The 25206-nt window shown below is 45.6% G+C and overlaps 1 protein-coding gene across 8 annotated transcripts in view; it reads right to left on the bottom strand.

Annotated features, from left to right (window-relative positions):
- Mettl8 (methyltransferase 8, methylcytidine) overlaps positions 1-25206 on the bottom strand; it is a 91178-nt gene that overhangs the window by 58435 nt on the left and 7537 nt on the right. For 3 of the 8 annotated variants that reach the window (XM_055600322.1, XM_055600319.1, XM_055600323.1), the window contains 2 exons: positions 21709-21896; positions 17566-17861 (listed from right to left, as the gene is read on the bottom strand). The exons of 1 other annotated variant lie outside the window; for it this stretch is intronic. In XM_055600322.1, the coding sequence (XP_055456297.1) occupies positions 17566-17634 (69 nt within the window). In that variant the 5' untranslated portion in view covers positions 17635-17861; positions 21709-21896. 4 more of the 8 variants (XM_055600320.1, XM_055600321.1, XM_055600325.1 and 1 more) reach the window with 4 other exon arrangements.

The raw sequence follows: 25206 nt of genomic DNA, 5'->3' as shown, positions 1-25206 counted from the left end.
AGGAAGGAAGGAAGGAAGGAAGGAAGGAAGGAAGGAAGGAAGGAAGGAAGGGGGAAAAAAAGAAAAGACGGCTGGTGAATTAGATCAATAGGTAAAAGCACCTACTACCAAGCCTGAGGACCTGTGTTCAGTTCCTGGGGCTTACACGGTGGCCAGAGGGCACTAACTCCTGTAGCTGTTCTCTGACCTCCATGAGTAGGGTCCTGGCATGTTTATGCCCCCTCCAAATAAATACAAATGTAATATAAACAGCGTTAACTGAACGCCTGAAAAGAAAGTATGCCAGAAAGTAACGCAATTTTAAAAAATGACAAACTTTTTTTTTTTTTTAAAGGAAGACATGGAGGTATGGAAGCATATGGAATATTTGGAGAATTAAAAAGTAATCTGGAAAAGGGTACTCTTTGAGTAATGTAGGATGAGTAGAATGAACAGGACTAAAGACAGAAGCAATGTAGCTCTCAGTGTGCTGGCTGAGAGCGCAACAGCCCCCTCAGTGCCAAGAGTTGGGCGGAATTCAGCAGCCCAGGAACAGACAGTTAAAGGCAGAGGCCAGGAGTCTAACGCAGGAGGGGGAGATCAGAGACAAGGGGAGAAGGGACCCTAGTTCAGACGGTCTCCGATCAGAACTGAGGTCATCACCATGAAGTCACGTTTGGTTTAATATGAACAGATCCGGATCCCAATGAAATATCTGCAGATGTCACATGCTCACTCACGCTCTAACCACTTGTCTTCACTGTTAACTGCACCTGAGACACACCTCTGGCCATGTCTTCCACAAGGGTGTCTCCAAAGAAGCTCACCTGAGGAGGGAAGCCCCACCCTGGATGTGACAGGCACCATCTCGTCGACTGGGTGTCTAGAGTGAATAAAGGGGTAAGGAGCAGGACAGCCTGAGGAATGGAACAGTGGCCTTGATGTTGCTCTGCCTCTAGACTGCCAATGCAACACCATCCATGAACTCAAGTTCCATCAGTATGCTTTCCCCACAATGACAGGCCCCTCAAGCCACGTGCCTGAGTAAACTGTTCCTTGAGTTGCCTGAGTCAGGTATCTTGCATAGCAACAAGACAAGGGACCTAATAGAGAGATCTGGTCCCCAAGTAGTGGGATAGTCGCCGTGATGAACGTGACCACGTGGTTCACAGGCCTTTGGAACTGGTTTGAAGTAAGAATGTGAGAACTTCTGGCTAGAGAAGTCCTGGAATCTTGTAAGCAGAATTTAACGATCAATGAAGAATGTGCCCAAGACAAGGGAAACACTCCTCCACTGCTGGTGGAGTGCAAACTTCTATAGCCACTTTGGAAATCAATATGGTGGTTTCTCAGGAAACTGGAAATCGATCTACCTCAGGATCAAGCTATACCACTCCTGGGCATAAACCCAAAGCACAGACACTTGCTCAACTGTGTTCACAGCAGCTATTTGTAATAGCCAGAAACTGGAAATAACCTAGATGTCCCTCAACTGAAGAATAGGTAAAGAAAATGTACATTTGCACAACAGAATATTACTCAGCTGTTTTTTTTTAATTGCCAATAAAAACAAGTTCATGAAATTTGTAGGCAAACCAATGGAATTAGAAAAAAATCATCCCTAGTGAGGTAACCCAGACCCACAAAGACAAACATGGTATGTACTCACTTATAAGTGGCTATTAGCTGCAAACTAAAGGATAATCTTACTACAGTCTAGAGGCCCAGAGAGGCTAAGTAACAAGGAGGCTCAAGGGAAGAGCACGTGGATCTCCCTGGGAAGGGAAATAGAGCAGATTTCTCCCGTTGGCTGGGGAGGGTGGGAATGAGAACAGGAGGAGTCTGGTGGAAGGGATGGAGGGAGAGAGTACTAGGAGAGACAACTGGAACTGGGGGCATTTCAGAGTTGAGGTAGAACCGAATGCAGTGAAAACTACTTGGAATCTTCAAAGACTCCTAGGATGGGGGACACAGAGCCTGAAGCAGGCATCGTCTATAACCAGGCAAGGCTTGCAGAGGACAGGCTGGGACACCAACTCAGCCATAAAACCTCTGACCTACAATTTGTCAGATGTGTATCTTGCACATCTGACTGTTTGCACACCTACTATTTGCCAGATGTGATGGGATAAAGGAGACACAGAACTTGTGGGAGGGTGAGGAACCAGAGGCTGGACAGACCAGAGACTGAGGATAGAACCAAACATGACTGGCAAAAAAACAAAAATTACAAAACAAAACACAAACAAGAAACCAAACCAAACAACAGAAGAGAGAGAGAAGAAAGAAAGTGAGTGAATGAGTCAATGAAATGATTCCTAATGATCTCTGCTACACGTGTAGACTGGCACCTAGCATCAGACACAGCAGGTGCAGAGACCCACAGCCAAACCTTAGGCGGCACTCAGGAGTCCTGAAGAGGGGAAGAACTGTAGGAGCCAGAGCAGTCAAGGACACCACAAGAAAACGGCTCAACTAACCAGGGCACACAGGGGCTCACACAGACCGAAGCGACAATCGGGGAGCCTGCATGGGTCTCACGCAGGTCCTCTGAGTATATAGATCTGTAGCTGGGTGTTCTTGTGGGACTCCTGACAGTGGGAGTGGGGGCTGACTCCGACTCCTCTAGCCTACTTTTGAGACCCTTTCCCTCTTTCTGGGTTGTCTCATCAAGTCTTTCTACTGGGGGGGGGTACCTCATCCGACTGTAATTTATGCCATGTTTGGTTATGTCTCCGGGAAGCCTGCTCCTTTCTGAAGGGAAATGGAAGAGGAAGGGATCTGGGGGAGAGGGGAGGTGGGAAGGAAGGGACTGAAAGGAGGAAGGGGAAACTGTGGTTAGAATGTAATACATGGGAGACGAAAAATAAAAGAATGGGGTGGGGTTGGAGAGATGGCTCAGTGGTTAAGAGCACTTGACTGCTCTTCCTAGAGGTCCTGAGTTCAATTCCCAGCAATCACATGGTGGCTCACAACCATCTGTAATAGGGTCTAATTCCTTTATCTGCTGTACATGAAGACAAAGCACTCATATACATAAAATACATGAATAAGTAAATAAGTCCTAAAAAGAAAAAAAAAAAAGAATGTTCTCATGGGGTTTCAGAGGGGTCAGGGCTCTATTGGGAAGTAGAACAGCAAGAGACCACTTATGTTCTCTATCAGTGGGCTTGGCCTTGGCACATCATGATATAAATTCAAGCTGAAGGCAATTTTGAGTTTAAAACACACACACAAAGGAGATGAGAAGCTATGTCCCATGTTTATATAACTGGATTTTCACTGGAACCAGTCCCACCTCTGTCTTCCCACACTTCTTGAGCCAACAAATCCCCGTAATTACAACAAATCCCCATAATTATTTAAATTAGTCTGACCTTTCTGTTATCTGTCACTAAATTTAGCCATTCTTTTTTTTTAAAGATTTACATACATACATACATACATACATACATACATACATACATACATACATACATGTGTGTGTGTGTGTGTGTGTGTGTGCGCGCTCTGCCTGCATGTATGTACACCCACAGGCCAGAAGAGGGCACCAGATCTCTCATTATACATGGTCATGACTCACCATGTGGTTGCTGGGAATTGAACTCAGGACCTCTGGAAGAGCAGCCAGTTCTTTTAAGTGTGGACCAGTCTCTCCAGCCCTAGCCATTGTTTCTTTTTCCCACTTGATACAAGGTCTCATTCTGAAGCTCAGGCTGGTCTGGGGTCCTGAACCTCTGAAGGCTGGAGCTGTGGCTCAGCAGTGGGGCATTTACCTGCATGTACAAGGTCAGGTTCATTTCCCAGCACTGAAAAGAAGTAAGCAAGCAATAAGCAAACAGGTGGATGCAGGAGGCGCACAAAGCATTAGGTGGCTGATGTGGTGGGAGCCAGGTTTAATACAAATAAGGGGTGGGAACAGATAGGAGACACTGTTTAGTAATTAAGCCTTGTGAACTGGCCCCCCGGGTCTCCTACAGCAACACTGTAACGATGAGGGGAACGTGCTGTTTTGAGTGAGAGGTTCTTAAAACATGAGTAGGACCACATAAACATCTATGAAAAGCAAACTCCTGGGCACTGAGAGAAGCTTTCAAAGCTGGGCTCCCATTCACCACCTTACTTTGGTCTTTTGAAAGGCGGCTCCCATGGGCACACCATCTCGAGAAGGCTTTGTCAAACAAGGGTTCCATGATAATGTCACCGGGTTTTATTATGATAATTATCTGAACGCGGAATCAACAGGAGCACACGTGTAACCGCTGCCTGGTTGCAGCGCCGGTGTTTGCATTTATGATCTTGTTGGCAGCGAGCGGCACAGATGTAACATGTAAATGATGCATCTGAGTATACAGCGCACTGTACAAAGATTCCGCAGATTCTGAATAGAGAAAGGCGGCGAGGGAACTGAGCAGACACACAGCACACAACAGCCCAGATGGGCCCAAGTCAAAAGAACCTGTGTGATGATGGCCGTTGCCTTCCTTATAATGAGAGCTGCAATTTAGCTTCCCTAGAAAAACAGCAGTCATACTATAATGCTGTTAGTTTGAGTTTTATTGGTTTTGTTGCAGTGTTTGTACTTATTCTGATTTTATAGCTGAATAGGCGCTCTACGCACAAAGAGCACATACCTTGATTTGTGTTCACAGACAATACAGTAAACACATTTTACATCAACCCAGGAGTCTGTGAATGCTTTTCCTTCACACAGTCCCTTATTTCTCAACATTGAGAAGCACGGTGTTGGGAGATTCTGTTTCAGGAGAGGCTGTTCTTACTTCTCCTTAGCTGCAGAAATACCCCAAGCTGGGCAGGAGCACATGGGGCTCTTGGGAAGTGGTTTGGGTGTGGTGACGGGTTCTCGGGTTGAGAGGCATCCGGGTCCGTCACTGTTGTCTTAGCCTGACAACTTCCAGCACACTTTGATCATTTTAATTTCTTCAATAAACTGTGGCAAATATGATGCTTTCAGAACACAGGGGGCCTTCAGGAAGCATAGGGAGAGTACACAGGGCATGAGCACAGTGCTGGGTCCATGGTAGGCATCTGGTGCTAGCCAGAGTTACCATCAGTTTGGCTCTCCTTAAAAATGTCCACAAGGTTCCATGGCAACAGGAACACGCTCTCCACCAGGAAGTTTCTTAATTTAAAGATCTCTAATTAGTTTCAGCTTCCCAAGGAGGCCAAAGATCAAGCTATTAACAATTTGGGCTAGGAAAAACAAAACAAAAAACCCCAAAAACCCACTGAAGTTGATAACAGGATCAGCCCTGTTTGGCTGCCTGTTACTCCTAATTTTTGGAAGGGCTATTTACTTTGCTTTAACCTAGAGGTTCATGTGTAAAATGAAGTTCATTCTTTTAAAAAAGATTTTCAGTGTGTGCGTGCATGTGTGTGTACCGTGTGCACGTAGAACACTGAGGGGAAAAAACCTGGGAAAGTTGGTTCTCTCCGCCCATGTGGGTTCCAGGAAATGAACTGAGAGCATCAGGCTTGTCAAGTGCCTTTTTCTTGGAAGCACCTCACTGCTCCTCCAGAACATTTCTAAAGCACACTTCTTAAGGCTTGAAGAAGAGAAAGAAACACAATAAAATTAATGAATAATTAATCCCTACCAACCACTGTGAGTAATCAGGTGTTGAAGGGCTCAGTTGGGACAAGTCAAATTGACAGTGATACCAAGTCTCTTGCTGCAACAGTGCAGGCAGAAACAGAAAGAGGAGGCAGCAGCCATGCGTTCCATTTCCCCTACGGAAGAGCACCGGGTGAAGATCAGCTGGGTCCAGTGTAGATGAGAAAATAGTTAAGGCGCCTGGAGAACTAATGGCCTATTACAGACCTCTGAAGCTGGGGGGGGGGGGGGAGACGCAGAATTGAGTAACACAGAAGAGGAGGCGGCGACTTGGCAGTCATCCCCGGGGAGCCCTCTGAATGGAGGCTCCGAGCTGGGAATGCAGCTATACGCACGAAAATGCTATGATCTCCCAGAACACTTGTAACACACTGGCCGGGCCAGCATCTGAGCGAGAAGGCCGCACCCTCCCATATACCTTCCGGGCCAAGCTTTACAGTCGCTAATGTTTCACCCTGAAAGGTCACATCTGAGATGTGAACAGAGCCCATGAACAAAGACGAAGAAGAACATAGGCATTTATTGCTTGATACGTAAAAAATCTTAGCCCAAGAAACCATAAAAACTACAACAACAACCAGTCCATCTGAGCATAGCTTAGGGCAGAGCCCTATACCTCAGCTGGTGGAATACTTGCCCAGCACAGCGGGGTCCTTAGCTTAAACTCTAGTACTGCAAACAAAACAGTGTAGAGAAGTCCATGAATAAAAATGTCCTGACAGATAGTGAGATTATCAATTCCATTTCATCTCATATACAAGTCTTAGTAATCGCCAGGCTATGAATGGGTTTATTCCTAAAAATCATTTCTAAGGCAGGGAAGCCACAAGCAATGTTCTCTCTTTCCTCCTTGAGTCAGGGTTTCCTACCTGAGGCTGGCCTGAAACGCCATGTAGCCCAGGATGACCCTGGACTTTATCTTCCTGTTTCCACTTCCTGAGTGTTGGGCTTACAGACTGAGCCACCATTCCAACTTTCAAGTGGTGCTGGGGATCGAACCCAGAGCCTCGTGCATACTAGGCGAGCAGTCGTACGCCAACACAGCTACACCCCCACTCCGAGGAGCACATTCTCCATAGGAACATTTTAAGTGGTAATTAAGATACCAGGCTAGTTCACACATGCTTTTTAGATCCACAATGTGGATGAAAAGAAATGTGTTTGTTTATTTCAAATGGCCTTAGAAAGCTGGCAAATTTCATTTTCCCAGATAGCTGAAACCCTGCCAATCCATACTGCCTGGGGCAACTTGAATCTTATTTAACACAAAAACAATCCGATTAAACGATGATTCTTTTAAAACAACAATAACAACAACAAAACACAAAACCTGCCGGCGTCTCCCTGCTGCCTGGAAACGCGATGGGTGTGCAGGAGGCGGTGCTGCCTCACTAAATTGTATCTGTGATCAAAATAAGTGTCCCTGTGAATAAGTCACATGGAGAAATCGCTATTTCCCCCGATAATGATGGAGTGGCTTTGAAATCCAATTTCCGGAGCTGCTCCAGCAGGCTGTTCCTCCATTCCAGAGTCTCAACCTGGGCAAGCTCTTGGCACTAGGACAATATCCTTTGTTTGCTGAGTGGCTGTTCTTGTTGCTACAAATGTATAAATTCCCAGTAAACAGCTCCAGAGATCAGCTTCATGAAGGTAACAGTGTCTGGTACAGTCGGCATCAACAGTCGGCTCACAAATCCACTTCACAGTAACACCACAAACTTAAAAATGTTCTTTAGCACACGACTTTAATCCCAGCACACTCAGGAGGCAGAGGCAGGTGGATCTCTGAGTTTGAGGCAAGCCTAGTCTACAAAGTGAGTTCCAGGACAGTCAGGGCTGTTTCAAAAACAAAAACAAACACAAAAAAATTCCAAACCAACAAAAAATAAAAAAATAGAAAAGGACACCCTCCCCCCCCACACAAACAGAGCAGGCTGGGCAAGATCTCCACAAATCCAACCAAGAAATAGCATATAGGACTGGTAGGAACAAAGCTAGGAATGACAAAACAGAATGGCATGAATGACAACCTTAATGAAGAAATGGTATGTGAACTTTCGGAACTTTTGGAGGTAAAGATTCATGAATGTTAAAAAAAAAAAAAAAAGTACATTTTCCCCCAAATCATCTAGAAAATTAAAGTAATTCCAGTCAAAATGCTGAAAATGTTTTGGGGGACTTGAACAAGAAATTTAAGGAGAAAAAAGGGTACAGAAGATGCCAAGAGAACACAGAGGGAAAGGGCAATGTGGTGAGCCTGGGCTGGGCTTCAGGGCAGTACAAGGGAGCGGGCTTGTCTTCGAACCTTGTAGCATCCTCTAAACAAATGTCCCGACCATGTCTCTAATTTCACAGCAAAAGCAACAGATTAGGAAGTCCAGAAACTGATCAAAACACATACAAAAAGCGCCTGTAACAGCTACCGTTTGAGTCAGTGGATTAGACAGAAATGACTTATTCAAAGAAGTACATTAAGAAAATGGGCCTGCCATTGGGAGAAATATTATCTCTCTGCTCCACATCGACCATCAAAGCTGCAGACAAATTACACTTTGAACATACAGCAGTCACATCTAAAGGCTGTGAAGCTCTGTAAGTCAACGATCCAAGTTCTGCCTCTGTCACCCGCATGGTAGGAGAAAACCAGCTCCTGCAAGCTGTCCTCTGACCTTCACAGGAGCTAGGGCACATGGTCACAACCTTCCACCAAATAAGTAAACAAGCAAAAACAAACAAATCTATGTACATCTGTTGTTTAAAAAAAAAAAAAGACTTATTTATTTATGTATTTGAGTGTTGTGTCTGCACGTACGTGTGCCTGCACAGAAGAGGGCAATGGATTGAATTATAGATGGTTGTGAGCTGTCATGTGGTTGCTGGGAGTTGAACTCTGGAAGGGCAGTCAATGCTCTTAACTGCTGAGCCATTACTCCAGCCCCTTAAGTTATATTTTAATAGGCTTAGAGAAATTACAAATATTTCTAAAAAGTGGGGAGAAAAAAATCTCTTAAATATGGTGCTAAAGTATAAAAAAAAAAAAAATGGAAAGACAAATACATTTATGAGACCAAGGAAGTGGCTACAGGGTAAGAGCACTTGCTCTGTAAGCCTGAAGACCTGAGTTCAAACCTCACATAAAAGGCTGGGCATGGCTGTGTGTGCCTATAACCCCAGGATAGAGACTGCAGACCCCAACAGCTTACTGGCCAGTCGGCCTAGAGGAAACACTGAGACCCTGCCTCAAGACAGTAAGGGGGAGAGCCCTAGAGGAAGACCTCTGGCCCCCACGCCTGTGCACCCAAGTGTATAAACACACACGAACACACACACACAGAATTCATGAGACATGATTTTAGAAGTGTTATAAAAGATGATAGATAGATTTGTAAACCATTAGGATGTTTCACTAGCTGCGGTGGAAGTTTTGGTTTCTTTAAAAACTCAGTTATGCTATATAAATGTTTTGTTTTAATCCCAAGCACGGGATTTTAGTTTGGGGTTTAGTCTGCCCACAGCTGTGTCCTGCATGGGGTGTGGTCATGCCAGCTGGTAACAGTCTGCCTCGTGCAGCATGGAGAGGGGTGTGGTCTAGGGCTCTAGGATCGTCCAGAAAAAGAAAGGGTGGCATGTGCCTGCAGCACAACAGTGTGTCGGTTTGGAGCAGACAGACCGAGAGAAACACTGTGGGTCACAGTGGCTTGGAAGGGATTGCTTGCTGCATTTGCTGTTGACGGAGATTGGTAAAGCTGTAAAGGAACCCACTGACCCTACACAGCCAGAAGAAGTGAAGGGTCTGGGACCCCTCTCCCCACTAACCTTCTCTTACCCAGGTTAAAGGGTTGGCGGAAGGGAGGTGGAGACCTAAACACCTAAATAAAATAGAGTTTAAAAACGAACACTACAATTACCAAAATAAGGAATGCTTAGAAAACAAGTAGAAATAACCTCAGCAGAAAATATACTCATGAAGAGCCATGCACAAAACAAATACAAACTGCCATTCAGAAATGTTTACCACACTAATCAAGCATCTTTGGAGATGCCTTTACCTTTATCCTAAGGCTGAGTCCCCTTGCTGGTTACAAAATGGCTACCACACGACCAGAGCAACCTCCAGAGAAAGAAAAGGGCCATCTCTTTCTTCAGTCTCTCTTTAGGAATGAGGAAACTTTCTCATCCGCTCCCCAGAAACCTACTCTCAGGTTTCACGGGAATTGAGTCACAAATTATCCTCAAGCTAGTTATCAGGAGAAATAATCTTTTGCTATGAGCCACGGAGAATACAGGTTCTTAGAGTGTGGTCCACAAAGGCCCCTAAGTTCCCGTGAAGGATCTTCAGGGGTCAGAACTGTCTTTATGGCAATATTAGTGTGTTATTTGCCTTTTGCTAATTGCCACCGTCCACTGATGGTGTACGGACAATATGGCCACGGTCACAAGCAGGCTGGCCTGAACCAGAGCGTAGGTGACAAACCATCCTGAGAGTCACGTCTTCTTCCCTGAGTGCATACACCTGGCGGAGCCAGTCACTCACACTCACACGTCTCTTTAATGAAGCCATAAAAACTGTCTTCATGAAACACAATTGTTTCTTTGTCATTTTCCCCAAAATAAACAAAGTAAGCCTGTCAGGAAAACAACAGACACCATGCATTGCCTTTGATAGAATTCAGCCTTTTAGGCAAAAAATAAAATTCTAGTAAATGTGTGTGGACCACTATGAGGTAGCAGCTTCCTAATACTTGCCCACTGCTGTGCTAATGCTAAGATACTTCTTATTTGGTACAATGAAATGTGTCAACATTTAGAGGATCCACTACAATTGATGAACAAATATTTTCCATAATATCAAGACATGGTATTACAAAACCACACACAGATGGGAGAAACCTTCGCTCCACCTACAAAACAGAACAATAAATGTCTGTCAGACTGTTTCTAGATTGGGGGTGGGGGGCCTCTCTATGTAGCCCAGGCTGGCATTGAGATCAAAGAGTTCTTCTGCTTAGGCCTCTGCCTCTGATTCCTTAGTGCTGGGATTGAAAGTATACATCACCATAGCAAATGATGGAAATTTTTATTTTTAGAAAGATGTTCTGTAAAATAATCAGAATATGTTAAAAATTTGTCACAGCACTGTTTGTACATATGCTGGAAAAGTATAAATAGTTATTTTTTATAGTGCTGGCAAAATTATTAAATTCATACCCATAGAGAGGAAAACCATGCAAAATGTTGCCAAAACTTTAAACTTATTAATACAGAAAAAGGTTCTCTGAGTAGGCAGGGGAGAAAAGCAAGGAATGAAACCTTTTGAACGGTCTCCTTTTCTGGAACTGGCATCTATGCACACATGCTCAGGCATGGTCTAGGAAGATGGTTCCTAACTCAGTCTCACAGGTGGTCTACCTTAAAACGTTCCTTCCTGGGTTTGCTGGTTGGTTTTGAACTCCTTTTCTCCTATCTCCACCTCTCAAAGAACAACAACAACAATAAATCCTCAAATTACCTTTGTACTTATGAAACAAATTATTTAAAAATTGTTAGGTATGTAAGTTCTATGTAATACCCACGAGCTGAGGGAAGGAGGGAGAAGCTGGCCTGGGTACTAGGTGTCACTCCATCTACAAAGGTCTCAGAAGCCCCCATTAGGATGTCAAATTCCAGTGATCTAGAGACTTCCTACTCACCAACTGTAGGAGGCACTTGCTACCTTACCTCTTTGTTCTCCCTTCAAAATTATACAAATACACGTAGTGAAAGAACAGTTAACATTTTATACCATTAAATTTTTATCTTGTCATTGTAGGAACCTCTGAGTGCCTCTCCTCAATTATTATTATGGCTGCAGCTACAGACACTATGCTGTGCTGCAGAATGGCAGTTCACTCCATTTTTTTTTTGTACCAGGTATACGATAGATACCTCCTTGCAGCCCTCTTCCCTCCCCTGCCTGTCCTCTAGTGACCGCAGTTCTACACTGCCATTTGGCATTATGGTGCTCTCTCTCCTCATTCGGCAATTGTGGTTCTGATGCACCGCGATCCTTTCGTGTATGGTACTTGTTAATCTTCAGACAGCAAACACAGATGGCCCCAGTCAGGTCTGCCCAGCCTTGCAAGGATGCTGAAGGGCTGGGAAAGCTTGAGCGCCCTCTGCTGGGCACCTCCAGAGAGACAGCTTCCCAATCACAGGCGTTTTATTTGCCTTTTGGTTTTCAGTGAGGAATTTGGGAAAACAGTTCCTGGAACTGCTTGCTGAAAGAAACAATTCCCAACTAAAACGTTGCTTTCTTTCTTCACATCAAAGAGAAACATCAACATGAAGTTGCTCCGAGGATATATTCCATAAAAAGCATTGTGGGACTTTTTGTACTAGCTTAAAGTAATACTAAGAAAGCATCATAAAAACCAAGCATGGCGTTCCATTCTGATAGCCCCAGGATTCCAGTGGCTGAGGAAGATGGATCCGGAGCTCCACGACAGCCAGGGCTACACAGCTGGGCTTCTGTCCCAAAAATTATAAAAGGAAAAGGGGCTGACAAGATGGCAGCCTGGCAACCTGTGTTCCAGCTCTCAGCAGCACTTCAGTGGTAGAGGTAGGAAGTCTGCTGCAAGTTCAAGGCCAGCCTGAGGTACAAAAGTGTGCCCCAGTTGGTGCTACCCATCTCAGATACTGAGTCAAAACCAAAACGGAAACAGGGCATCTTGCCAGGCACGGTGGCACACACCTTTAATCCCAGCACTAGGGAGGAAGAGGCAGGCGGATCTCTGAGTCTACAGGGCAAGTTCCAGAACAGCCAGGACAACACGGAGAAACCCTGTCTCAAAAACAAACAACAAAACAGGACTTCTTCATCCAAAATCTGCTGAAGACCAAAACGGTTAACTTCAGAATCTCAATGCAGGCATCTACGCTCATAGAAAGAAGCCCCTGCCAGGCTCCGAGGTTTTGGCATCACCCAGGTCACTGACTCACACAAAGCAGGAAACTAAGGTTAAGAATTCTCAGACTGGAGAAATGGCTCAGTGGTAAGGACACTTTTTCTTGCAGATATATGAGTTCGACTCCCAGCACCTCCATGGTGGCTTACAACCATCCATAACTCCAGTTCCAGGGGATCTAAGACCTTAGGCAGGATCTAAGACCCTCTTGTCAACAACCTGGGTGTCTAGGCACAAAAATGGTGCATAGACATACATGCAAGCATAACACTCATATACATTTTACCAAAGAATTCTCAAATTCTGGTCTTGCCTTCTCTTGAGTCGGGTTTCTTTTCTGTGATTGTGATGCTCCCCCTGCCCCTGATACCCTTTGAATTGGTTTTTTTTTGGGGGGGGGGGGCAAAAAAAATTTAGAAACCCACAGAATCACAAACATGGCCATTTTAGACACCTAAATGTGTGCATGTTTCTAATGTCTGTATTTAAGTCTGAAGTGTGTACTCTCTTAATGAGCTCCCAAATTTTGCCTTACTCCAGCCGCTCTTGAAATCTTTCAATGTAGTCAAGAATCCTGCTTTACCTGAGCAGAGGACCCTAAGGGGAAGGGAATTTGGGGTAGTACTGTGTCTTCCCCAGCAACGACGACAATACCTCCAGTCTTACAAAGCTGCTCCCATCAGCACCTTCCTCCTTGCAGGGCTTCGCTGCTGTTCAGGTTTCTTGGCTTTGTGTATGGGGAGCAGTGATGCAGTGCTGGAGAAGGAACCCAAAGCCTTGCGCATGCCAGGAAGTGCTCTAACTTTAATACATGCTCCCAGGCCACGCTGCCTGTATGTACAGTGAACTTCTTCCCTTACGACCTGCATTCTGTTCCCATTCTCCCGAGCTTCTGTATACCTTAAGCTTCAACCCAGTGCCAGAGGCACATCTCAGTGACCGAGTACGTAGTAAATACAAGCGACTGGGTGGGAACCTACTGCATGCTCCCGCTTCCCTCCCCCTCCCCCCTCCCCTTACTCTTCCTTCTTCCCCTCCCCTCCTCTCTCTCTGGACTGGAAGGCTCCTACTTTCACTACTTGTGTCTAGTAGCACCTCACCCTAAAAGAACAGTCTGAAGCGTACCTCACTAACCCTCTCCATTCCTGCTGTACTTTTCCTACGAGAAAGCACTGGGTATGGTGTTTGCATCTCATCTTTTGCCTTCGCATGAGGCTTGTATCCGTGAGCATATGTGATCTCACCTCAGTCCTACAAGTATCCACTCAGCAGGAGACTGAACAACCCCAGGGAGACGTGGTCAGTATCTGAGCACGTGTGCCGCTGTCACAACAGCAGGCCTCTCACTCTCGCTTCGTTGCACTTTCCACCATACAACGCTCGTTTGCAGCCATTTAAACGGGATTGCGTGTGCAGCGCTGAAGGGCTGTGGGAGTCATTTGGAATCTGTTCTCGACTAAAGCTTTAATAGTTTGAAAAAAGGATGAGGAAATGGAATCTAGTTCTGGAAATTTGGTAAACTTGATACCTCAGAAGCCTTTCTGCTATGTAACAGCCCCAAATGCTGGGTGAACCAGCCCAAGATATATATTATGCTAACAACATTTGTCACTGAGCCAGCAAGCCAGAAAGAAATTCTCAGAAACCAAAATTTCAGACCTGACTGAGCACTGGAGCCAGCAGGAACCCAAAGCCTACAATGCACAAAAAACAAAGTATGTCACCACATTTATCCAAATGAACTCATTTAGTCAACTTTACCACAGTATCAAACTGGGGGGGGGGGGGATCATAGACCACAGCAGCAAGTACATAGAAAGCACTGATAAAATTCAATGTCTAGTTGACCAAATAAACAGAACTTTTCGCCAATATGGAACAAGAGAGAAGTTTACTGACTGATAGAGAGGAGCCGTTGGTAACCTGCGGCGGGGTGGCTGTAGGACTGGGAGGTGCAGTTTCCCCAGTAAGCTGACAGATAGGGAGAGCTGGACAGGTCAAGGCACGTTTACACCATGCTTGTGAGCCAATCAAAATGACCAACCCTAAATTAGGGGAGAAAGGCCCTTCAGAGACTTTAAAACCCTGGAGAAGAGACTACATGGCTCAGTTCTGAGTTGTCCTGCAAGGCAGAGGGCCTTTTCCTGTGTCCACATGAGTGTACTCACCCCAGTACAAGCCTTCCCTCATCTGCCAATCCTAACAGACCCTGTCTGTGAGTTAGAGATTTCTCTGCTACCTCTTGCACTTGAGATTTTTCCTGCCTTTTAACTTTAACTGGCAGAGAAAATTAACTTTATCAAGACCCCTTGCTGGTAACCATGTTATCCCCAGTAGTAACTACTCTCTCTATAAATACTAGAGTGAATTACTACTGTTATCAGTATTGTTACCAGAGTAGAAACTTAACTGCAAATCTGGACAACACAGTAAAAAGGGGAAATAAAAATGAAAGATTAAGGGCAGAGAAGTAACAAAACTGTCACAATTTCCTGAGGGATTAGCAACATTGAAGGAAAAAACAAAACAAAACAAAACCAAAACAACAAACTGCCTGATGCTCACAGGTGATTATTGCAATTAAAGCAGAAGTCTGGGAAGATTGCTTGACCTACAGAAGACATAAGCATGTTTATTTACTTGCAAAAAAGTATAATATTAAAAAATCCAATTGGGCCAGCAAGATGGCATAGCAGGCAAAGGCATTTTTGTCACCAAGCCTGATGATTAGAGTTTGATCCCTAGGAACCACATAATGGAAAGAGAGAACAAATCTTGGAAACTTGTCCGTTGCCTCCACACATGCATCATGGCAAGCACATTCCTCTGCCCCAGTAAATATATTATGTAATAAAACAAAATCTTAATCAAATTAAAACCTGTAATTTTTAGGCAGGCATGGTAGAACATGCCTATAATCCCAACATGGGGAGGCTTTGGCTGGAAGATTAAGTTTGAAGTCCAAGAGCTTCATAAAGGAGTTCCTGTTTCAAGAAAGCAAAACAAACATATGTACACACAAAAACACAAACACAATTTATAATATTCTTTAAAATGTGACATTCTTAAGAAGATGCAAAATATTTAAGTCCCTGAAGGAAAACTTATTAAACTACAAAGAAACTAAAGATCTAAAGAAGTAAGACTTGTTTGTAGAATAATTTGAAACAGGTAGGTTATCCATACTCTTCAATTTGATATAAAGTCATTCCAATCAAAATCCCAATGAGGAAGCTACAGAGATGGCTCAGCAATTAAGAGTACTTGCTGCTCTTGCAGAGGACCTGGATTCAGTTTCTAGAGCTCATGTGGCAGCTAACAATGTTCTATAACTCCAGTCCTAGGGAATCTAATGCTCTCATCTTACCTCAGTGGGCACCAGGCATGCACACATACATGCAGACAAAACACTCATATGTTGTGCCCAGATTTTCGAGAACCTCCAAAAGACTATCAGGAGTCGAGTCTGTTCCAAAACACACAAGGATCTTTATTCACAACTTGAGCTGGGACTCTCACAGACACCAAGGCACCAGTATACAACTGAGAACCCCGAGCTCTCAGGATTGAGGGTGATTTATCAGTTCCATTTCCCGCTCCCCCCCTCCCATCGTGCCCAAAGCAGGGGAATTCTATTGGTTGAAACATAAAAGGGGATGTTGCATTTCAAAATGATTGGCTGTGGGAAGGTGCCAAAACCATAAACAATTCTGGCTTTCTCTGTTCTCTCTTAGTGTGTGTGTGGGGGAACATCTGGTCTTGGGTTTCTGTCCAATGTCCTGTCCTGTACTGACTGGCTGTTCCTAGGGAGAGGGGTAATTAGCATATTCAGTGGTATTTCCAGGAACAAGGCTACTGACTTTTGTAATGAAATGGGGGCCATCTGGGCCACTTTCCTGGCAACAGTCTCTCTAGTGGGTAGTAAGGAATGTAGCAAGGTTGGTTCCTACCTGCAGCTGGCCAGAAATGTCTCAACATGCCTGGTCTTTCTTCAGGCTTCTGCTTTTAACTTTAATCCAGTAACCCAAAAACCTAATCCTTAATTCTTTTGGTCTCTTATTCTCCCCTCTGATAGGTTTGCTGCATAAGGGTCCAGATGAGCTCATTGTCAAAGTAAGGGTCTGTTGGCATTGTGGGTGCCCGTAGTCTTGCCCGTCATAGATCTGGAGTTGTCAAACTTGTTGAACTGGTGGAGACCCTGGGGCTTGTGGTAGGGGTATGAGGGGGTCCAGGGCGTTGGGTTTTAACCCTCAAAACTGGATTGGGGCCTACTGCCTGTTGATTTGGTCCTTGGATGTTATTTACGGTAAGTTGGATGGTAAAAAGTAACCCTGGATCATAGGTGGGACCGGGTCTGTGTATCCTTAACCCCCATGTTTTCCCTGATTCCCACGTGGCTTGTTTCCCAGATTCAGTAAAGGTGATGGATACTTGATTGCATCTGCCTCCAGGTGTTCCTCCGATAGCTGGAGGCGTATGACAGGGGCCACCTGTTCCCTTGTTTTTTCCCTTTATCCAGACTGTTCCTGACCCCGGGAAACGAGCGGCATAGCTGACGTTATTACTGGCGTAAGGCCCATAGTTGCCTCCCCTGTGCACTGTGATTAGGTCCTTCCGATTGGCCTCCCACCAAATGTGTCCTGTGCTCTCGCATCCCCAGCTGGCACAGAAGTATTGTTCGGGTCCCCCACACTTATCTATCCATGATTCGGTCTTATCGTGGCCAGGACAGACATAGAAATGACGGTTCCGGAGGCTAGCCCGGTACCCAGGGTATTTACAGCCATATCCTTCTTCAGGGTTGTCATGGTCCCAGGTGCCTGATGCATGCGCCAGGTCACAAAGATCAAACTCCAGTTGTGGCCACCAGGTATTTCTGGTGGCTAGTCTGGAGGTTGCGTTAACGACTTCCCCAGTGGCTGTAGCTATTATTTTCCAGGTGAGGTTGAGGGGCTGGTGTGGGTGTGCAGGAGCAGAAGCGGTTATTAAGGAAAGCAGAGTACATACAATGAGCAGTCTCAGGACCAGGTGAGTCTGAGCTTGAGTGGGTGCTTGGGATCCTTTGATGCCTTCCATGTCGCCCAACAGTTGGTAGAGTTCTTCTTGGTCTCAAAAGGGCCAGCTGGTCTGGCGTGGGTGTAGTGGATCCAGGTGGCAATGCTGCCAATCTTCAAGTCAGTCGGTTGTTGTCAGCAGCACCATGTACGTAAGGCCCCTTCAGTGTGGTTCCAGTGACCCCTGGCGGTGTCTCTTGACGTAGACCCAATCTCCTGGTCTATAGCGATGAGGCTCCGGTGGAGGACCTGATTTATAAAGAGCTCTTAATTTAGGCCAAACATGTTTATGGGCCCATTGTATTCCCTTGAGGTCGTTCAGGAAGTCTCGATCTTCAAATTCAGCAATGACCTCAGCTTGTAGGTTGGGGATAATAGGGGTAGGGACTCCAAACATAATCTCAAAAGGAGTGAGTCCCATCTGATAAAAATTGCATACCCAATAGACCTCAAATGGAAGGAGAGCCACCCAGTCCCCGCCAGTCTCTAAGGTCAATTTAGCTAAGGTCACTTTTAGAGAGAGTCCTATATATCCCTTCTACCTGTCCTGAATTCTGGGATCTATAAGCACAGTGTAACTTCCAATCAATCCCCATTACCGTGGCCAAACTGACTTACCTTGGACACAAAACTCTGGTCCATTATCTGACCCTATCTTCTGAGGAAAACCATACCTTGGAAGGATGTCTTCTAGTAACTTCTTGGCTACAATTCGTGTCATTTGGTGCTCTGTCAGGAAGGTTTCAGTCCATCCTGAGTTATCTACAGAAACTAGCAAATACTTGTAACCATATTTCCCAGGCTTCACTTCTGTGCAGTCTACTTCCCAGTAGGCTTCTGGTCTCTAACCTCTCACTCAGGGACCTGCATTTTTACCATTAGGCACAGCTTTTGTCAATTTGCGTGCCTTGCAGTTGGAAATAATGTTCTCAATCTTAGAATTAGCATTTTTAATAATAACTCCTGATTGTCGAATCAAATCTTGCATCCTCCAGATACCCATATAGGAGGAGTGATGGATTTTTCTTAATATCTTCTCTCCCAGCTTTTCAGGGAATATCAGGTTTCCTTCGGTTGATCTCTACCATCCATCTAAGTACTGAGACATGGGCAATCCTCTGGTCCATTTAATGTCCTCTGGAGAAAGACTGGTTCCTTAGGGAGGACCGGGTCTCCTAGGATTGACCAGAGCAAGAATGGGCTCCGTCTCTAATGCAACTGCTTTTGCCATTTGGTTGGCTTGGTTGTTAACTCTGGAGACTGGAGTTTCTCCCCTCTGATGTCCTGGACAGTGAATGATTGCCAATCTTTGGGGGAGCCAGAGGGCTTTTAATAATGCCAATATCTCTTCTTTGTTTTTAATAGTTTTCCCTTCAGCTGTCAATAGGCCTCGTTCGCGGTGGATGGTGCCATGCATACCAGCTTTCAGTACACACGTTAAGGTTTAAATCTCTTCCCAGAGTTAATGCCTCTGCCAATGCTATCAGCTTGGTTCTCTGAGGCAAAGTGCCAGGAGGGAGGGGCTCTGCCCACATAGTCTCAGTCAATGACACCACTGCCGCCCCCGCATACCTTTTTCTGTCCCTGATGAAACTGCTCCCATCCGTGAACCAAGTCTCGTCTGTGTTGGTCAGGAGGACATCCTGGAGACTGGCCAGATTATGTGCACATGGGCTAAGATCCCAGTGCAGTCATGCAGAGGGGTATCCAGGGCTGGGTCTGGCAGTAGAGTGGCAGGATTCAAGGAAGTCAGCACCTAAAAGGTGACTCTAGAAGGATTCAGTAGCAGTGCCTGGTAATGGGTCAGATGAGTGCTGCTCAGCCACCAGTCTGGGGGCTGTTTCAGCACTCCCTCAATGGCATGAGGGGTAATTACAACCAAGTCCTTCCCTAGAGTCAATCTGTTAGCTTCCTTGACCAGTAATGCTGCTGCAGCAATGATGCGGAGGGCATGGGGGCCATCTGGCTGCCACTGAGTCTAGCTTTTTGCCTAAGTAGGCTACTGGTCTCCTCCATGGTCTGAGCGTCTGAGTGAGAACCCCCTTTCCTATTCCTTTTTTTTTTCTTCATGTACAAACAGCTGGAACGGTTTGGTAACGTCAGGCAACCCAAGGGCTGGAGCCGACAGCAATGCTTCTTTTATGGCCTTAAAGGCCTGCTGAGGCTCAGCTGTCCATGAGAAGTCACATGGCTATTCTTTGGTGGCATCATAAAGCGGCATAGCAAGCTCTGCGAAATTTGGTATCCAGAGCATACAGTATCCAGGCGACCCCAGGAATTCCCATACCTGCTTCCAACTTGTGGGGGTCGGATCTTCAGGACTATTTTCTTGTGGGCATCTGACAACCATCTTTTACCTTCTTTTAGGATATAGCCTAGGTATTGTGCTTCTGACATGCATTTTTGAGCTTTCTTAGCTGAGGCTCGAAAGCCAAGTTCCCCGAGAGTGTTGATTAAGTCCTTTGTTCCTTGTAGGCAAGTCTCCTTGTCAGCAGCTGCTATCAGCAGATCATCCACATACTGCAACTGAGTAACTTAGGGGTGTTGTTCTCGGTACTCACCCAAGTCCTCATGTAAAGATCTTGAAGAGTTTTTGAATCCTTGAGGGACTCTGGTCCAAGTCAACTGTCCATTTATTCCAATGTCTGGGTCGTGCTATTCAAATGCAAAATATTCCTGGCTTTTTGGGGTGAGAGGCAGACTGAGAGAGGCATCGTTTAAATCTAGAACTGTGTACCATGGGTGCTCTGGGGGCAATGCACACAGAAGGGTATATGGGTTAGGCACAGTTGGATGAATGTCCATTACCCATTTATTGACCTTTCTGAGGTCCTGAACTGGCCAATAGTCAACAGAATTAGGCTTCTTAACCGGTAGCAAGGGCGTGTTCCAGGCTGATTGACATTGCCTGAGAACCCCTAACTTTAGTAGCCAATGGATGTGAGGGGTGATGCCCTTCTTGGCTTCTGGAGGCACCAGGTACTGCTGGACCTTGGCGGGATCTGCGCCAGGCTTTAATTCAACGAAAGCAGGTGGTCTATGTTTAGCCAATCCCATACCTCCTGTCTGCCCGTGCTTGGGGGAAGTTTTCTAGCCAGATCTCTATGGCTGCAGCCGGTTTTAACATTTTAACATTGTATCAAAAAGTCTACGTTTGTTAGCCAGTGTGGTCGTGAGGACATGCACCGGCCCCTGGTGGTCAAGAACTTTCATGCCATCTGACGAGAAATGTATTTGGGCTCCTTGCTTAGTTAGGAGATCTTTCCCCAGCAGGGGAGGGGGCAATCTGGTACCACTATGAATGAATGGGTTACTCAGCCCATTCTTTCCTAAGTCCACTGTTCTTCGGATAGTCCACGGACATTGTTTCATTCCATGGTTCCTTGTACCCAAATTTTTTATTGGACAGGGGACCCTTCAGCTGCAGCCAAACTGAATGTTGGGTTCCAGTATCCACCAGGAAATCCACTGGCTTCCCCTCCACTCTTAGGGTTACCCCAGGTTTGGTTAGGGCATCCTAACCCCATCCCCATCAGTCCTCGCTATCACCTGCCCCCAGGGGGACTGTCTTTTTAGCTCCCCTTTTCTTGGGACATTCCTTTGCCCAATGCCCTTCTTCCTTACTGTGAGCACATTGATTACGTCCCAACTTTGACTGGCCCTTGTTCCGTCTCTTACCTTCAGTGTCCTGAGCCTGCTGAGACCTATAGGCTCAGTGGCTGCTAGCATCGAGCTTGCCATATCTTTGTTACTTTGTAGATTGACCCTGATTTGCCTTTCCTCTGGACTCTATTGTTATACACCTTAGCTGCCTCGGTTAACTAAGCTGAGATTCTTTTCCTGCAAATTTTCTAGACCTTGGAGCTTTCTCCTGGGCCACAAAGGACATTTCTACTGTGGCCTTATGTTCGGCTGCCTCTGGATCATATGGTGTGTTCCTCTGGAAAGCTTCCATGATTCTTTCTAGGAAAGCTGTAGGGCTTTTGTCTGGTCCTTGCTTAACATCATAAACCTTAATCAAATTAGTGGGCCATTTAGCTGCTGCTTTAAGACCTGCCAACAGAGCCCGGCTGTAGACTTAGGAGCCTCTCCTTACCTGCTCCTGGGCTGTAGTCCCAGGTAGGTCTCTGCAAGGGAAAGCTGGTATCTATATGAGCCTGGTTGGTGGTTGGCTCCCCATTTGTGTCAGGAACTAATTTCTTAGCTTCCACCTGGATACGTTCCTTTTCTTCCTTGGTGAACAGGATAGTTCACCAATAGATGCCGACAATCATCCCAAGAGGGCTGATGGGTAAAAAGAACAGTATCAGGCAATTCTATGAGATCATTTGGCTCTTCTGAGAACTTAGCATGCTTTTCCTTCCAGTAGTAAAGATCACTAGGAGCGAAAGGCCAATAGTGGTGAGGCTGATTGCCTCGGTCTTCAATCAGTCCCACTGCTTGGAAAGGCAGGGCCATTGTGGAATCTACCTCGGGTGTGGCCACTGGTCCTTCTGCTTGGACCTGAGCTGCAGGGGCTTGCCTCAGGAATGACTTCTGCTGCAGCTGCAGCTTCATCAGCCTCAGTGTCTGTTGTTTCCAGGCGGCGGAGCCTGTGAGGGGCTAGGGTAAGGAAGTAATAATAGGGAACGGGGAGGTACAGTGGCAGATAGACATGGCAGTTGGTCTTCCCTGTGGGTTTGCTCTTCTGAGCTGTCCTACTCAGGTTGCCTCTCTGCCAAAGTTAGCAATGCATTAGCTTCCAGGCCTAGATAAATTGGGTTAGCATGGAGGAAAGGTTTGGAAGACTTGAGCCACAAGGGGGTTGGGTCAAACACCATGTTCTCCCAGACCATGATTTAGGGAAAGTGGTCTGGGTGACCTGTGTCAGGTCTAAGGATCACTAATTTGACTACTAGGATAATTTTTAAGTCAAAAGACCCTTCCTGTGGCCATCCGATGTTGAAGGTAAACCATTCAGAGCTGTAAAAGATGGCGAATTTGTCTAAGAGAAAGAGAAAGATTCCATCCCCTGGCCCCTAGTCTCTGAAGTGGGCCAGGATCAGGTCCAGGGGAGTAGAAGGAATCTGTCCCATTTTATATGTCGTCCTTTTCCTGTCCAAAGAAATGAGAACAGTCACCACAGCCAGCCAGCCAGACACACACACAAAGCCAAACAACAGATTCTGCCAAGCAAGCGGGTAAGAACCCCAAAACAATACATCAGCAGCACTTCCTGTCTCTGTGGAAGCAACCCACTTTTTTCCAGGCCTATCAAACAGACTTGGGACTGCTCCGTGGCCACTCACTGTCTACTGCCTTGAGATCTCAAAAATACACAGAATGACAGAACAAAGACACAGAAGTTGGCCAAGACAAAAGTGCTTATCCAGAGTTCTGATCCTCCAGCTTGGGCAGGGGGAGAGGTTTGCAAGGGTGGTCCTGAGGGACTTGGGGTTCCTGGCTATCACACCAAGATGTTATGCCCAATTTGCGAGACCCCCAAAAGACCACCAGACGTTGAGTCCGTTACAAAACACACAAGGATCTTTATTCGCAGCTCAAGTTGGGACTCTCACAGACACCAAGGCACTGGTATCAACTGAGAGCCCTGAGGTCAGGATTGAGGGTGATTTATCGGTTCCATTTCTGCCCCCACCCCCACCATGCCCAAAGCAGGAGAATTCCACCCTGGCAAGCTTCTATTGGTTAAACACAAAAGGGGAACTGAATTTTAAAATGATTGGCTGTGGGAAGGTGCCAAAACCATAAATGGTTCTGGCTTTCTTTGTTCTCTCTTGGTGTGTAGGGGACAACATCTGGTCTTGGGTTTCGGTCCAATGTCCTGTCCTGATTGGTTGTTGCTACGGGAGAGAGATAATTAGCACATTCAGTGATATCTCCAGAAACAAGGCTACTGACTTGTAACAATATGGGGGCCATCTGGGCCAGTTTCCTGGCAACAGTATCTCTAGTGGGCAGAAAAGAATGCAGCAAGGCTGGCTCCCTACTGCAGCAGGCCCAGCTGGACATGTCTTAACATGCCTGGTCTTCATTCAGGCTGGTGTTTAATGTTAATCCAGCAACCCAAAAACCTAATTCTTAATTGTTTTGGTCTCTCTCACACACATAAAATAAAATTAAAAACATCTGTTTTTAAAATTCTAGTGAGGTTTTCTGTGGAACTTAAATGGTTTTAAAATGAAAAGTACAAATAGCAAAAACAAAGAACAATAACAACAAAAAACCATTTCTGAGTTATAAGGCTTTCTCCACCAGCTGTCAAGCTTTGTTACAAAACTAACTGTAATAATTAGTGAGCTATTGCTCAGAGAGAGAAAACTAGAATGGAACAGAACAGAGACTAGAAACATACCCAACCACGTGCCATGGCTTACATATGGTTCAGGTCCGTCCCCCAAAGGCTCACACACAGGAAGATTGGTCCCTAGTGTGAGGTGTTGAAAGGTGGCAGAGCCTCTAAGAACAGGGTCTAATGGAAGGTGAGTATAGACCGCAGGAGGCAATGTTTGTGGAATATGTATAGTTTTCACCAGAACTCTGTGAGTTCCTGGTTCCTGGAAGAAGAGCAAGGTTCGCCGTTCTTAGGAAAAGTACAAGGATGGTTCCTGAGTCTTTCTGGCTTCCTGTCAACATTTTCAAGCCTGCTCCCTGTTGGGGAGCACTGTGTGAAGGTGTGTCTCTGCGTATTCAGTCATTAATTCTGTGCTGGCAGAGAGCTAAGGCCCACCATTGCTCTCATAGTTTAAAAATAGTTGTTCTTTCCTCACGTGCCTAAGGCAATCTAGAATTGTGTTTGATTGGCTTTAATAAAGAGCTGAGCTGGGCAAGAAGGGGAAGGCAGAAATGTTGGGCAGAGAAAAGGACTCCTTAGAGGCAGGAGAATCACCAAGGGATGTGGTAGTGGGGAGAGCGAGTGAGTGAACAGTTGTGAATAGAAACAGAGAGTAAAAGCCCTGGTGTGTCCTGGGACATAATGCCAGGATAAGTCGGGTTAGGCTAGCTGAGAGTCTGCCCAGCTAAAATGCCTAAGGTTTAAAATATTAGTAAATCTATGTCATTATTTACATCGCTGGAACAGCACTGCTATCGTTCCCACCACGATGCCATCAAGCATGTGACACAGCCAAGGGAAACTTCCCAAGAAGTCACACAAATTCAGCTGCCGGGTCTTGGACTTCCAGCCTCCAGACATAGGAGTTAAATAAACTTCTAAGGTACCCAGCCTCAGATATTTTGTTGTAGCAACAGAAGACAGATAAAGCCACCACATATGTAATTTGATGTATACTAGCACTAACCGAGCAGCTCTACACAGAAATGACGACTACTCAATAAATGTTTCTGGGACAAGTTTTCATACTTGCATATGCAAATTAACAAAATGGATCACTAATTTACATCACTTCCACATTTAATTAAAGACTTAAATGGAAAAGACACATTTTTAAATTGGGAGGAGAAGAAGGGGAGTCAAAACAAGGTGTCTAGCTCTGGCCGTCCTAGAACTCACTCTGTAGACCATGCTGCCTTTAAAAGCACAGAGCACTATCTACCTCTCCTTCCCAAATGCTGCACAGCATGCACAACCACC

This window comes from Psammomys obesus, unplaced genomic scaffold (assembly GCF_907164565.1).
Source record: "Psammomys obesus unplaced genomic scaffold, mPsaObe1.curated_primary_1811, whole genome shotgun sequence".
Taxonomy (NCBI): Eukaryota; Metazoa; Chordata; class Mammalia; order Rodentia; family Muridae; genus Psammomys; species Psammomys obesus.
Note: the sequence above shows the minus strand (reverse complement) of the source record. Positions and strands in the feature narration are given on the sequence as shown.